Below are 15000 nucleotides of genomic sequence, written 5' to 3'. Positions count from 1 at the left end.
GCTAACTTAGAGGAGGAGGCTAGAGCCCGGGAAAGTGCAAAGTAAGTGTGAGTGTACAAGAGTAAGTGTGAGTGTACAAGAGTAAGGGCCGTTATATGGTACTCCGTACTTCACGATTTCGGACACATGGGAAGGGCCAACACATAGATGGAATGCCCTGGAACGCCCTCTCCGTCGTCTCCGGGGCCCTCGGAGAGCTCTCCCGTGCACCGTTGAAATTCCTGTCGGTCCGTCATGCCGTGCTGTACAGCGACGGATACCCCTTGGCCGTGATTGGTCCGCTACGACATAATTTCCAAACGACATAATTTCCGGAATCTCACATTTCTGGACCTCGCGTTTCCTGTTTCATTCCCTATATATCACAATACCGCCATGTTTAAAATCCACAAAAAAACTTAAGAAGATGGAGATCACGAACATAGACATATATATGTCTATGATCACGAACATCGAAGAGCGCATTGCGGAAGAGGTCCGGAAATATCCTCACCTCTATAACACATCCCTAAAAGATTACAAAGATGCGCGAATGACGGCCAATTCTGCAGCGGTAGAGCTGGACACTAAAGACTGCGACTGTTTCCTGTTTCATTCCCTATATATCACAATACCGCCATATTTAAAACCCACATGAGCGCCAGCATCTGACAGAGTAGGTGCCAGAGCCCGGCAGGAGCAGACAGCAATTAAAATATTTTGTCCAAACAACCTTTGGACATATTCATTCATATCATATCATGAGACATATCCAACAGCCTCATTAGAATCTGCATCGACAATGATGCCATCTGACAGAAATAGCCTATCTCCATACAGTTCATTTCTTTTAAACTTGCTTTATGATGCATTTGCCGCCTGTAATCACGTTGTGACAGCTAGGATATAAACAAATTCCCGCAACAGGAAGAAGGCTGTTATCCTAAATGTGAAGTTATTTTATTCTCAAAAAACGCCCGACAGCAAGTACAATATTTAGTCGCTCACACAAACAAGCCCCGTTAAACTCACAAGCGCGCACAAGAGGGAGATAAGCATATTGAAATAAAATTATTCACATTGCAAGATCGGAATGAAATGGCCTACACATTACACACGCTAGGCATCTGTATATCCCTAAATAAAACTCACGTTATATGCTACACCAGAAGAGGCACGAATAAAACAAGTCTTACCATTGAAGATCAGTTTTTTAAGTACATGGCCACATTCGTTATAAAACTATCTACATAGTCCAACCATCGAGGTTTAATCCATGTTGTTGTGGAGAAAGAAGATGGCATCAATCATATTTCATTAAAGCTTCACACTTCTTACATTGGACATATCAAACAGCCTCATTAGAATCCACATCGACTATGAAGTCTTCCGACAGAAATATCTCCATACAGTACATTTCCCCTCATTAAGTGTCGTTTTAAACTCTCCAGATGACAGTTTCTTTTTAAAAAAAAAAACGTTAAGTGCACAAAGTGATTTAATTTACTCTCAAAAACGAACTTCTGCATTATGTGAAGCAAACATGTTCCAGTGTTGGGAAAGTTCACTTTCTACATGAACTAGTTCAGTTCATAGTTCACAAATTTTAGAATGAACTAGTTCAGTTCATAGTTTATAATTCAAGATTTAGAACTAAGTTCACAGCTCCAAAAAATGGAGTTCTTTTTTTCAATATGCTGCGAGTTATAATTTTTCTGCAATACCACTCTCGGCCTCTACGCAACTCGGCGCACACACATTGTACTTGCTTAAAACACACAGCTGTCACGCGGCTATTACCGGACCAATACCTTTCAAACTCGGTGATATTATTCACAACTCATTTGTCCTTCATTCTATCAAATATGATTAAACGGCATATGGTATTGCACCCGTGAGGCAAGGGAGTAGAGTTTTGTTCAGTTATCTCTCTAGACTGATTACTGACCAACCTTCCACCTTTGAATAATGTAACTTATAAACACTTCGTTTTAAAGCGCTGTGGCCGTCCTTAAAATATGTGTCAATAAACGAACTTCTCCATCATGTGAAGCAGACAAGTTGACTTTACTACTTATTAAGATGTTTTAAATATGGAATGTTTTATGTCTCTCAATTTGCCAAGATGCTGATTATGGATTATCCGTGTGCTCTGCCCTGCTATTGTTTCTAACAATACAATATTTCATCTGATATCATGTGACTACACCTGCTGCACTTATCGTCTGACTAGTGACAGCTGGTAGGGGGGGCACACGTGTGATGAGAGGTGGGAGATAAACAATGACGATTTCTAACTTACAAAGACGCAACAAAGCAACGTGTATTCGACAAAAAAACGCTTCTCCACCTACTGTTCTGGCGGTGAATTGTTTTCAGCACCCCCAGCCTTTGGAGAACCATAAAGGCAACAGAAATGCTAATTAATCCGTCCTATCCGGCGGCACGCCCATCCGTAACGGAGTCTGAGTACCATACTGGCACCTTAAGTGTGAGTGTACAAGTGTACTGGAAGCACTCGATAAGTGTCTGTGTAAGTAAGGAAGTAAGTGTAAGTATAAGTAAACCTCACTCTCAGACACAGGGATTGTGTTGAACAGAGAGGGAAACGACAGTGTATTTGTTGTTGGAATGGGCATAAATGCAATACAGTATTTAAGGTGTTTGTCCTCTTTTCACCATTGAAGGATACTCAGATCTTATACTAATAACACATCAATTAACTTCAACTAACTGACTTTTTTTATCTGAAATATGGTGTATGTGTCCTCTAAGTCTCCTCCTCCACCTTATGTTGTTGCTGAACCATCTACATCAACACAATCATACACACACACACACACGTGCACACACACATACACACACACACACACACACACACACACACACACACACACACACACGCCCAGACACACAAAAACTCTCTGTTAGAATAGAATTGCCTTTAGAAATGAGTGCCAGCATACTCACAGTGATAAGTGATACGTTTCTTAGCTTTTGTTGTGGGGGACAACATGACTCCATGCCAGACGTGCAAAAAAAAAACCCTCTCGGCTACTTATGAAACTCCTGCTCTTCTTTGCCTGTGTGTCTCTCTCTCTCTCTGTGTGTGTGTGTGTGTGTGTGTGTGTGTGTGTGTGTGTGTGTGTGTGTGTGTGTGTGTGTGTGTGTGTGTGTGAAGCTTATTGTTTGTGTCTATGGGATGTGCTTTAAAACAACACAGCTTGTGTGTGTGTGTGTGTCTCTTCTCCACTTATTTGACACTCTTATTTATTTATTGGCAGCCTGCCCCCCGACTCCTGGAACTCCTGCTAATACTCTAATCCCCCCCCCCCCACGCCTCCTCTAAAACGCACAGGAGATTTTGAAGACAAAACAGGCTCCTTTCTCTCCGAGCGTCCTCTAAATGCCCACTTTAGGTTCTGCTTGCTCTGTCCATTCTTCAGTCGCATATGAGGTCCTAATGGACAGAAATGGGTAATAATACCTGCGCCAGTCTGGCTTTTTAAAAGCATCTCGGCGTCCAGAGAGAGGCCCTAATGCCTCAGAAGCAGCAAACTGTGAAGAAAATGTCATATTTATTTTGCAGAGTTTGTTTCTAATGGGGTTTTGAAGTGCTGGGGGCTGTGTGTGTTGTTCTTGGGTGTCTTTCTTAGATCATTTAAGCAGTTGAGGGATGACAGCAAATGGGTGCCAGCCTGCACAGGTTCCTGCAACAGTAGAATAGTAATGTTGAGGTAATATGGTGATGGTGGTGGTTGTTATGATAATGATAATGATGATGATGATGATGATGATGATGATGATGATGGTACTAAAAAGTTAAAGTTATGCATTTCCACAGAACAAAACCAGCAGTTGTAGGGGGTCACTAACAGTAACAGCACCGATCAGTCATGGGAAAAAAGCACAGGAAACTGTTACAGAATTGTGTTGAACAAACTATACAAGAACACACATATATCGATGACCAGACTCGATGACTAGAGACATCTCTAATGTCGTTGTTACATTGCCATAGGTACTCAACATCAGTCAGTATGTCCTCTGCAGGGCCAGTGGTGCGTACGCATGCATCACATAAATGGGCTTTCTCTATGACTTTCTCCCAGACACGACTCATTTTGTGTTAATCTATGCATTTTAGAACGCTGTACGTACGTATAAGAGCAATATGTTGGTTTACTCTTGTTTATTATGTTAAATAAAGTATGTATGAACTTGTGGTTTTGAAGACAGATGGGCGATGAATGCAGTATTATTACAGGGAAACTGTGCTAGTTAAACAGTTGGTGGTTAAAGCCAGAAACCTAATGTTTCTATCATAGTATTATCGCTACACACTTTTTGCAATAGGACGATGCGTATATCCTAACCATATTGTATTATAAGATTATCAGCCGTTGCCTGTTTTGTGTTTACAGGAGCCATGGCTTTTTCCATGTCTTTGTCATCCATTATGAATAACATAGGCCCACAGAGGATATTCAGTTTGTCACTACATACATCTGAAAAAGGAGGGCTGAATGTTTCTACAGTTGCCTGTTTTAAATATTTCATGTAGCAGACATTTGCAGACTTATTGGTGAGGTGTTCAGCTGATTAATTGACAGTCACAGGTCTCATTAGTTTTCTTGCTGTTGGCTTGTACTGCCAAACACTAGCCGGCTTATTGGCGTAGTGATCTGCAATCGATTCTCCACTATCGTAAGTGTCCACTCAAGGTGATGAGACAGGTAGTGACCAGGTGCTGAGCTTGCCTTTCCTGCCGATGGGTGCAATGACAAGAATCAGTGGAACGGTGGGTGTTCTCAATTATGCACACAATTATGTCCCTGATACTCTATAGGCTACCAAGGAAAACATGTTTGTACACTGACATTGCTATTTTCTAGACCACAGCTGCCCTAATTAAGACATAGTTTAGGTCAAGACTTCAATAATTAAGAATTCTTCAATTAATTGTATGTAATAACATGACATTGTTTGCAGCTCACTCTCTTTCGATAAAAAGTAGCCTAAGATGTGAAAGGCGCTCCACGCCCATGACGGAAATACATTTTGATAGTTTGAAGCGGTCAAAGGAACGTTCAGCCTGTGCGCTAACGTTACTCTAAGGAATTGTGAGATATATTGTAACGGGTAACCAGATTCATATCATTGGCTACAAGAAAGGCTAAAACCTGGCCTGTGGAGAGCTCATCCATCTGTAGACTTTTGTACATTTCGCAAAAGGAGAACGTTGTGTAACTCGAGCTTTCATTGTTTATTTACAGCTCCAAGAGCATATAATGTGGTGTCTTTCTTCCTGTGCAGACAGCCATAAGTGTGTTTTGTGTTTTAGAAGGGACTATTGTTTAAACTCTGATTAAGTACACCAGAAACTGTGGTTCACTTGTTTGTTGAACACATCTACCAAAGTGATCAATCTTATAACAGATCAATCTAGTAATACAGCTGACTCCACAAATTAGCTTTGTTGGCCGTGGGGCTTCGTTGTGGGTGCGGGGCTATATACTGGGTTAATATCCTGACGAAAAGCACTGCTGACATCCATCGGTTAGCATAATGCTAGTAGCTTGGTGGCTTTGTCTGGCTGCCTGGTGATTACAAATCAAAACGATAGTGACAGACATGTTTACGTTTTTAACTGACCTGAGACAATGTATGAGCAGATATGCGGACACATTAAAAAGACAATGGCATCCTGCTTTGGTCGGGACTCAAACCTTGGAAAGCAGTGATGCTTTCCACTCTACCACCAGTACCAGTACTATGCTATCTCACATAATGGAAAATCACAGCCAGATATGTAGACCTAATCGCATGCTTGAAGTGGTACATTTGCTCTATAACCTTTGTTCACCAGCAAAGGCAGCCATCTGTACCCACTGTAGCCAAAAGTAAAATCAGGGAAAATAAGGATGAAAAAAAAATCAATCAAAAATCAATAACAAAATAACAACAAGGAGCATTACAACAGATTTTACAAGATCATTACATGTGATCAGGATGGACGTGTCAGAGTTGGAGCGGTGTCGACATCTCAAAAGTGCTAGGAGCAGAAGCGGCACTAAAAAAACAGGGGAATAAAGATAACACTTAAGAGGAGCAATAGTGTGATTGCTTACGCAATTGAGCAATCACACTGATAAATCCTGTCAGCTCAGAACACATAGGTCTTTTTTGAAATGTTGCGATGAGTTGGAGGGAACCCAGGGAGAAGCGAATGCATCAGAGCATCCGTCACTAACGCGCGTGCTGCATTCCCCCTCCCTCGGATGAATGAAACACGCAGAGGCTCCATCAGATCGCTCAGAGCTCTGCTCTGCAGGCACACATGCATCATCACGCTACACCGAACCACAGTCACTCTGTCTGTCTGTCTGTCTGTCTGTCTGTCTCTGTCTGTCTGTCTGTCTGTCTGTCTGTCTGTCTGTCTGTCTGTCTGTCTGTCTGTCTGTCTGTCTGTCTGTCTGTCTCTGTCTGTCTGTCTGTCTGTCTGTCTGCATGCCTGTCTTGTCTGTCTGTCTGTCTGTCTGTCTGTCTCTGTCTGTCTGTCTGTCTGTCTGTCTGTCTGTCTGTCTGTCTGTCTGTCTGTCTTGTCTGTCTGTCCTCCTGCACGCGTCTCTCTCTCTGTCATGCTCCTCCACACTCTTCCTCCCTCCGACTTTCATCTTCCACACTCTCTCTCTCTTACTCAGTGCATTGCAGGTATTAGATGCTTATGTCAGATTTCTCTCCCCCTCCCAGGCTGCTCTAATTTCCCATAATCCTTCACTCCCCTCCCCTCCGGATCCTTCCGTCTGCTCCCTTCCTCTGCTGTCCTGCTGCGGCCCCTTCCATCTGACAGCAGATCCATACCCTCTCTCTCCTCACTCCCAAAAAACTTCACACACAAACTTCTTCACAAAGTTGAACTATGGCAGGATCCATGGCATGCCAACAATTACTCAAAATTAAGCGTCCCCTTGATCGTTCTTTCATCTTTCTCTCTGTCTCTCTCTCTTTCTGTCTTTCTATCTCTGTGTCTCTCTCTTTCTCTCTGCCTCTCTTTCTCAGCTGCTTTGCACAGATGACATTTTGCTTTTTTTTCCCCTTTACGGGCAATTAAGCGGCTTCTCAGATCTCTTAACGACCCAGTTGCTTTCATAGATCAATTGATTTCTGACGGCATCTCTTCTCATTGAGCCGAGAGACCTTTCACCACCGCCCTCCGTCAGTCTACTTTAAAGCCACATTGGCAGTGCACACACACACACACACACTAACGTACAGACACATACACCCCACCAGAAACACCACTGATAAGCCTGCCTGAAAGTCACACTGTAAGCTGATGATATTTAGGACTTTTAATTAGTTGGCATCTCCTACAGCTTCCTGCAGACTGTCAGAAAGAATGAGTGTGTGTGTGTGTGTGTGTGGTTGGCTGTGGTCTTGTTGGCTATTTGACGAGAGTGGAGATTGTTTTTACATGGCTCCCTCACTCACTGTACTAGTGTTTGTCAGCGCGTGAAAATTCACACATAATATTTTGTCTTTTTTTAACTAATCTTATAAGGGAACGAGAACAATTAGTTCATGCCCATCTTCCAACTTGTTCTTTCCGCTCACTTGGCTTTTGACTTTTTTGCAGCAGCAGGCTTGTTAAAGTGCCTCGCGGGCAGGAGCTTGTTCCCTGATTCGACTGTAGAGGAGCATAGTTGTGGGCTGCAGCTCTTATTGGTCAGGCTAGGCATCTGAGCTTAGCTTCATGGAGGAGGAGGTGGTGGGACGACTATGAACTGCACCCTGCTGTGTAGCTGACGCGCTGAAACGGACGACAGATGTAAACCCACGCATGGCACATTTGCCAGAGCGTTCACTGACACTGAGCACAAATGCAACACATGCTGAGACTTTGACATGACTTGGAGCTCAGGCTAATAAGATGAAAAAGTATTAGATTTTATTATTGGAAATACAGTATATTTGATTAAGGAAAAACAAAGTTGTTCTTGTGTCCAATGTTAAGGTTGTTTAAAATCAGCCAGGTTCGTGTTTTATAAGTGTGCTCATAGTCGGCGCCGGCCTTTTAGTTTCAGTGAAGTAACGAGTTGCCAGGCTACACAGCTCAAAACAATCACTCGTTCCTCGTTCACTAGTGAACCATGACTCAATAATGTTCTCACTGACAAAGTCTGAATCCGCCACTGTCCTTTGCCAGCCCCCTCTACAGGTGAACGATGACTGTTGTAGTGTCGAAGGAACAAATCAATTGGCAGAACTGTGTCTGTAAACTGAACGAGATAGCGCGCCACTAATCCCTACCCCAGCCCGGAGCTCCTGGGGCCCCCCAGCCTTCCGTGAACAGACTCCATGGATCGCAGCCTCCGGTCCAGAGAGCTCCAGCCTCCCCGTGGTGCCTCAGAGTTCTGCTGCAGACAGGGACTTCATCGGTACTCAGAGAATCATGTGATCAATGATGAAAAAAAAAAACACTGTGTTAGATAGCATTTAACTGTGTGTGTGTGTGTGTGTGTGCAAGTGTGTGTGTGTGTGTGTGGGGGGGGGGGGGGGGGGTGATCACACTCCAAGAGTGTGTGAAAGGATGAAAAGCACCACTAGTTCATTTCACAAGTAATTTTGTGATCAGGCATATCTGTCACATGTAGACACCCATACACACCAGGGCTGAAAAAGTGATCCCCTTTGTGTGTGAGTCACACACATATCACAAATTCAGTGTAAAATGAATTTGAGCTGTTTTTGCAGTTGGATGGATACATAGACCAGTAGATAGCACCTGCTTTACATGGTTCAGTAAGCTATCTATTCTAAAGGACACCATGTTTTCTGGGGGAACAGTTCTGGGATAGATATTGTGAAACAGGCATTTCAATTCAGTGCACTCTATTTAAAGAAGGTGTGTGTGTGTGTGTGTGTGTGTGTGTGTGTGTGTGTGTGTGTGTGTGTGTGTGTGTGTGTGTGTGTGTGTGTGTGTGTGTGCGTGTGCGTGCTCATACTCATGTGGGTTGTGTTTTTTTACCTTGTTCTGTCCGACCTTTGGTTAGCATTATGCGGCTCTAATTTAAACAGAATGTTCATAAGAATGCAAATCTGTCCTCCAATCTGAGGGCATCTTATTTGCATGCGGTGATTGATGTGGCCAATGAGAAGGTGTGCCTTGTGCATGCCCGGAGCAGACTGGTTGGAAGAGGTTACTGCTTTATATTTGATCAAGCGGGCCGTGATTGTGAATACAAAGTAGTCGGCTGTTTTTCCACACGTTTAGGCTATCTCTCTGTCCTGGTCTGTCTCTGCGGATATCTCCTTTTCATCCTTCTCTCTCTCTTTCTCTCCCCTGCTTCCTGCTTCTTGCTATCTCTCTAGATTTGTCTTTCTCTAATTATTCTCTAACACTTCCTTCCTCTCTTCCTTCCCCCTCTCTCTTTTTCTCTCTGCCACTATCTCTACCCCTCCCTCTCTCTTTCTCTCCTATAGCACTATATCTCTCTCCCTCTCTCTCCATCTCTCTCTCTCCTTCTCCATCTATCTCTCTCTCTCTCTCTCTCTCTCTCTCTCTCTCTCTCTCTCTCTCTCTCTCTGATAAGCATGCTGAGAGAGTGAGTTAATCTGGGCTGGAGTGTGTGTTGTCTCTGCGCCTGTCCGTTCTCATAATTATTCATAGGGGGACTGAAGTGGAGTGGGCTGGCTTGGAATGTTTTCAGTGAACTAAGACTCCTCTCCACAAGCTTGTTTTGGCACCATCTGCTTGTGTGTGTGTTTGTGTGTGTGTGTGTGTGTGTGTGTGTGTGTGTGTGTGTGTGTGTGTGTGTGTGTGTGTGTGTGTGTGTGTGTGTGAGTATCTGTACAGAGATGTTTATGTGCGTTATTGTCTGGAGTCTATGTATATTCCTTCTGATTCTTGTGTCAGTTGTACCGTATGTCTGTTATATAGAGGTGGTGTGTATATAGTGTGTGTGTGTGTGTGTGTGTGTTTGTGTGTGTGTGTGTGGCTGTGTGAATCCCTGAGTGGTTTTGTGTGTGTGTTTTGTAAAGCATAGGTTTATGAGTTTAACATTGTGTCTGAAAGCAGGTTTCTGCAGGTGTGTGTGTGTGTGTGTGTGTGTGTGTGTGTGTGTGTGTGTGTGTGTGTGTGTGTGTGTATACCTGTGTTAAAGTGTGTTTATGTGTTAGCATACATTTGCCATATGCATGAGGATAGGCGTTAAAAGGAACATTTGTCTTTATGAAGCCATTCATCACCCTGTCAGATTATTCCCCCAGAAAACACACAAGACACACCTCCCCTCACCCCCCCCACACATACACACTGACAAACAGTCTCCAATAGACATGCACATACACACACACACACACACACACACACACACATATCTGTGTGTTTTAGTGGCAGTACCCTGAAGGGCTATCACCAGCTGTATTAGTCATCTCTCATGACTGCACTGTATCTGCATAGCCTGGAAATTGAAGGAAAGTAGAGACTGAACATTTCTCCCATTCTCCCAAAGGCGCGTGTCCTCTATTTTAGCACACTTGAAGATTGCACTGCCTAAAACAGTAATAAACGTGGAGCTCACTTTACCCAAAAAAGCACTATTTCTAAAAGGGACCGTGTCTACATTACGCAGAAGGGCACACAATATTACTGTATAATAATCTAATAATGATGGTGAATTATGTCCACACAGTCCGCTATATCCCAGAATTCACCATAATAGAAAAAGTCCTCGTGGAGGGGGCAGATGGCCTGGCCATAATGGCTCTGCCAAACAGGGGCCGGGGCGCCCGCAGGGGGAGTCTCAGGGACCCTGTAGAGGCGTGGGGATGGGGACAGACTCAGGCCATCAAGTGGTCCTGTCCATCACGGCGAGGCCCACCAGATCGGCGTTAATGTGGTCAAACCTCCTTTAGGGCACAGGGAACTGTGCCAGGGGAGCTTTGGTGCGGGCGGTGCACTTCTGAGTGTTGGCATTCCACACAGGTGTCAGCCCAGTCTTTAAAGTCTTTTCTGACTGCCAGACTGACTTGGGTGCCACCAGTCTTTGAGACGGCTTTTTGCACGGGTGGGAGAGGCCACGGGCTGCATTCAAAACATTCTGCCTCCATCGAGTGCGAGCAATGGGGTCGGGGCTGACCCATTGAGATGTTACACAGGAGGGGCCAACATCATCGAAAGCCACGTCCTCTAACTGCAGCCTGGTGATAGCCATCCTGAAAACCAGGTCGGCGGCCATGTGGGCGTAGTCAAGTCCCAAGTAGACAGCCCCTGCGATGGCCTAGGAGAGACAGGATGAACACCAGCTTGGCCGACGCTAGCCTGCTTGGAGATCGGCATCGTTTGGCTTTGGGTCAGAGCTTTGCGTGGTAAAAACACAGGCTGGGTTCCCTCCGTTGACAAGCTGCTGCTGTGGCGGCAGGCGTTGTGTCTCCAGGAAGGGGTGAAATGGCTCGAGCAGGAAAAAGCACAGCCACACAGTGCTGTTGACTAGCCAGGGAAAATGTATCAGCCTTTTTCAGCCTCAGCATGGCAGTCAGTGATGGCAGTGCTGGCCAAAAGCAGCCAGTACCTGAGAAGGCAGCTGTCGCAGAAACGGTTAGACGGAGAAGTGGTCGGGCTGGTGCTCTCCTAGGAGACCCAGCACCCTGTCCGTGAGTTCAGATGGCTTGTGTCGCCGAAGCCTTGTAGTGTAGCTGGCCCGCTGAGCATCAGAAAGTTCAAAAGTTTTCAACAGGTGAGCCTTGATTGTCTCATATTATTCCAGATGATTTTTAAGGAGGCTCACCACTCTGAACCACTCGACACTTGCTGTTGCTGAACTGCTGAGGACCGACACCACAACATAGTATGTCGTGGCATCCGCGGTGATCTCCTGCAACACCTCCATCTTTACATCCTGTACAAAGTGCTACAATTAGCCACATTTCTGCTCACCCAAAACACTGCTCACTAAAAGCTCAGTGCTGATATTCGTCCCTGCTTGAAAAGTAAAGGCTAACATTACTTCCTGGTAGGGAACTAAAGGTTAAAGCTCGCTAGACCTTCCCTGCTAAAGAGATTCAAGATGAAGGCACACATTAGCTGGACCTCTGCTGATTTAAAGTGCTCTAAAGCCAACATTTCTCTGGCTCCCTGGATGGAGAGATAAAGGTTAACACATCAGGGAGCCCAGCTGGGGGTTTAAAGTGCTCAGTCATAACAACTAGGCTAACAACATGCAGCCCCCTGCAGGTCTAAAATCCTAAGAGTGAAATGCAAGTCAGACCTGTGCTGGCTAGACCAATGCTGGCACTGATTGCTTTGGTTTTCGCCCTTCCATTAAAGCTCCACTTACAGGTGTGTAGTGCAGGTAACACACACCCACACACACACAAAGGTCTACAGCCTCTAAGCTGGGGAGCATTCGCTTCTGCACCTCACAAGCTAATTACCGCCTAATGCATGTTCTAAATCTCCCCATAGTCTCTGCTCACTTCTATTCCTGTCCTTCTCTCCATCTTAATTTTTGGTTTTCTGTATCTCTATCACTTTTTGGTTTTGCACCAGCTCTGGCAAAGTTTGCCATTCTGAAATCTGTAAGCCCATGATTGATGGACAGAATTGAGACTTTGCCTGTGTCTGTCTTTTGTGAAGTCCAGCGTCAATATCAATAAGCTAAGTGGTGTTGACCTAAAAATGTGTCAGTGGATCTACGTTGTCAGTTACTTTAAGTGAGGAGTTCATTTTGAATGATGATGGCATTGCAAATCATACAGTGATTAGGATAACTGAACACAATTTGTTTGAGTATTTTAATCAATTTCTTTAGTATTCATTACATAAAGGAATTTAAAAATGAATATACTCAATAAACCTCTCTCCTCTGGCCTCATTCTTCTTGCTCTCTGTTTCTCTCTCCCTCCTCTCTCCCTTTCCTTCTGTCTCTCTACAGACAGCACTGCCAGTATCATCGCCCGGCGGCGGCGTTTCAACCGCCTGTCTCAGGAGCTCTACACGCTGCCCATCGTGGTGTGGGACGGGGGCGAGCCGTCACTGAGTGGCACCAGCACGCTGACGCTGCGCGTGTGCCCGTGCCAGCGTGGCTCGCGCGCCAAGGTGTGCCAGAGCGAGGCCTTCCTTTCGTCGGCGGGCCTCAGCACGGGCGCGCTCATCGCCATCCTGCTGTGCGTGCTTATCCTGCTAGGTGAGTGTGGGGGTGTCGGCTATAGCGGGTTAGCTTTAGCCTGTTAGCATCGGCTATGTCGGTGACAAGACGTTTGTTTCCCACAGGCTGGTTTCAGTCATCTGCAAGTGTGACATGATATGAAATGAAAATGAGATTAATGTCAGTTACTAACATTCTACACCAGCCCAAGATAGAATTTTATAGAATAGAAATAGTGTTCTTATTGTGTTTGCATATAGCGGCTGTTTTTTTGCTAATTCATTGAAACTTGGAAATTAGTAGTAAGACCAACCGATTAAAAATAGAAATGAGTCAAATGTGCTTTTATTTTTAACAACATTAATTTGTTTAGCCACGTTCGTGTAATAGCTTAGAATGTTACGTGACAGACTCAGTGTTTCAAACATATTTGAGAATGGATCCGTCCTCAACTCTGCTGCACGTTTGTTTAATCACAAAACAATTGATTTCTGCTGTCACCATCCTTCCACTTGTTTACCAAGGCCTCTAACTGAAAACTGAGTGTGCGTGAGAGCTCCTCGGAAGGGGTTATTATGTGGTGTAGGCAATCATTCCACGGAGACAGATTCGTTGAGAACTGAAACGCACCATCTCCAGCACCATCTATAACACTCTTACACTCATCAACTCTTCGAAGCCTTTTCCAAACCAGCCCCTAGCCCCTACACCCTCTTCCTGCCCACTCCATTTGCGCGTTCACTCGGAGGGTGCCCAATATTAAGTGCCATCCCAGACCAATTAGTGGGGAGTGAAAGTGTGTTCTAAAACCCCCCAACAGCGAGTCTGCATCGACACAAGCTTGGCAAGCATGTGCAGCGGTTTACCTGAACTCTACCTGTCAGCTAATTTACAACATATCAGGGAAACTGATGTTAGCAGCGAAAACAAAACAGTAAAACACTGAAGATCAAACAGAAGCAGACCTACATAATACAACATGTGTGGGTCTACATATTACACTGAATGGAAAAGTGATTGTAAGTAAAACATGAAATTCAGCCCCACACACAAATAATGAAAGGAGTAAAGAGTGGTGTCCTATATGTTATGTTGTTTAAAATATTTATTATGTTCGTTATTTCAATGAAAATGACTCTTAAGACAATTTCCTTTTTCTGTCAAGGGCACAGGAAATGTGGGAAATGTAGTCTAACGATGAACAAAAGAAACGGACCCATTTTCAGTTCCTACACTAGCCTCACATGATTAACGAGTACCGGTAGGCCTACTCAATGTTAATGTAGAAACCCAATCATTGATTTAACTGCTTTGTTACTCGAATACTCCAGTACTCTGTGCAACCCCTACATGAAGCAGGATTGACCAATGCAATGAATGGGATTGGTAATCTGTCACTCTCTTCAGGTCTATATAATACGTCCACATTTGTGCCAGATGGAGGCTTAATCACTGAATACCACCCAAGTAGCTCCCACAATATATGATGTCCCTCATAAGATTCCAGTTGCCCTAGATATCACTGGCTATCTATCATGTTCTCGTTCACTCATATGGAACATCCAGATTCTGTGGCCATGCACTAGAAGTCTTTAAGAAGAAGAAACTCTAAAAAAGCCATTGACTGTGTTTTACTGTTCAGACCTCTCAGCAGTCTCTGTCAACATGTCTGACCTCGCAAGGTTAACCCCGGTGCCTCTTATTATATCCAGTGACCTTTTCCATTGGAACCCTTGAGACTTCACATATGAACACTATCAACTTCTCAGAACTCATATTTAACATCTGACCTTTAAAATCCTCAACGGTCTTCACCCCTCTTTTCATGTTCTTTACAAACCAATCACAATGCAAGTAAACAACATCAACA

General features: G+C 44.4%; 1 protein-coding gene across 1 annotated transcript in view; it reads left to right on the top strand.

Moving 5' to 3' along the window:
* Nucleotides 1-15000, top strand: part of LOC105897224 (cadherin-18-like) — a 99588-nt gene that overhangs the window by 76150 nt on the left and 8438 nt on the right. The window contains 1 exon segment of the mRNA XM_042710337.1: nucleotides 12918-13169. Coding sequence (XP_042566271.1) covers nucleotides 12918-13169 — 252 coding nt within the window.

Source organism: Clupea harengus, chromosome 17 (assembly GCF_900700415.2).
Source record: "Clupea harengus chromosome 17, Ch_v2.0.2, whole genome shotgun sequence".
Classification (NCBI taxonomy): Eukaryota; Metazoa; Chordata; class Actinopteri; order Clupeiformes; family Clupeidae; genus Clupea; species Clupea harengus.
Note: the sequence above shows the minus strand (reverse complement) of the source record. Positions and strands in the feature narration are given on the sequence as shown.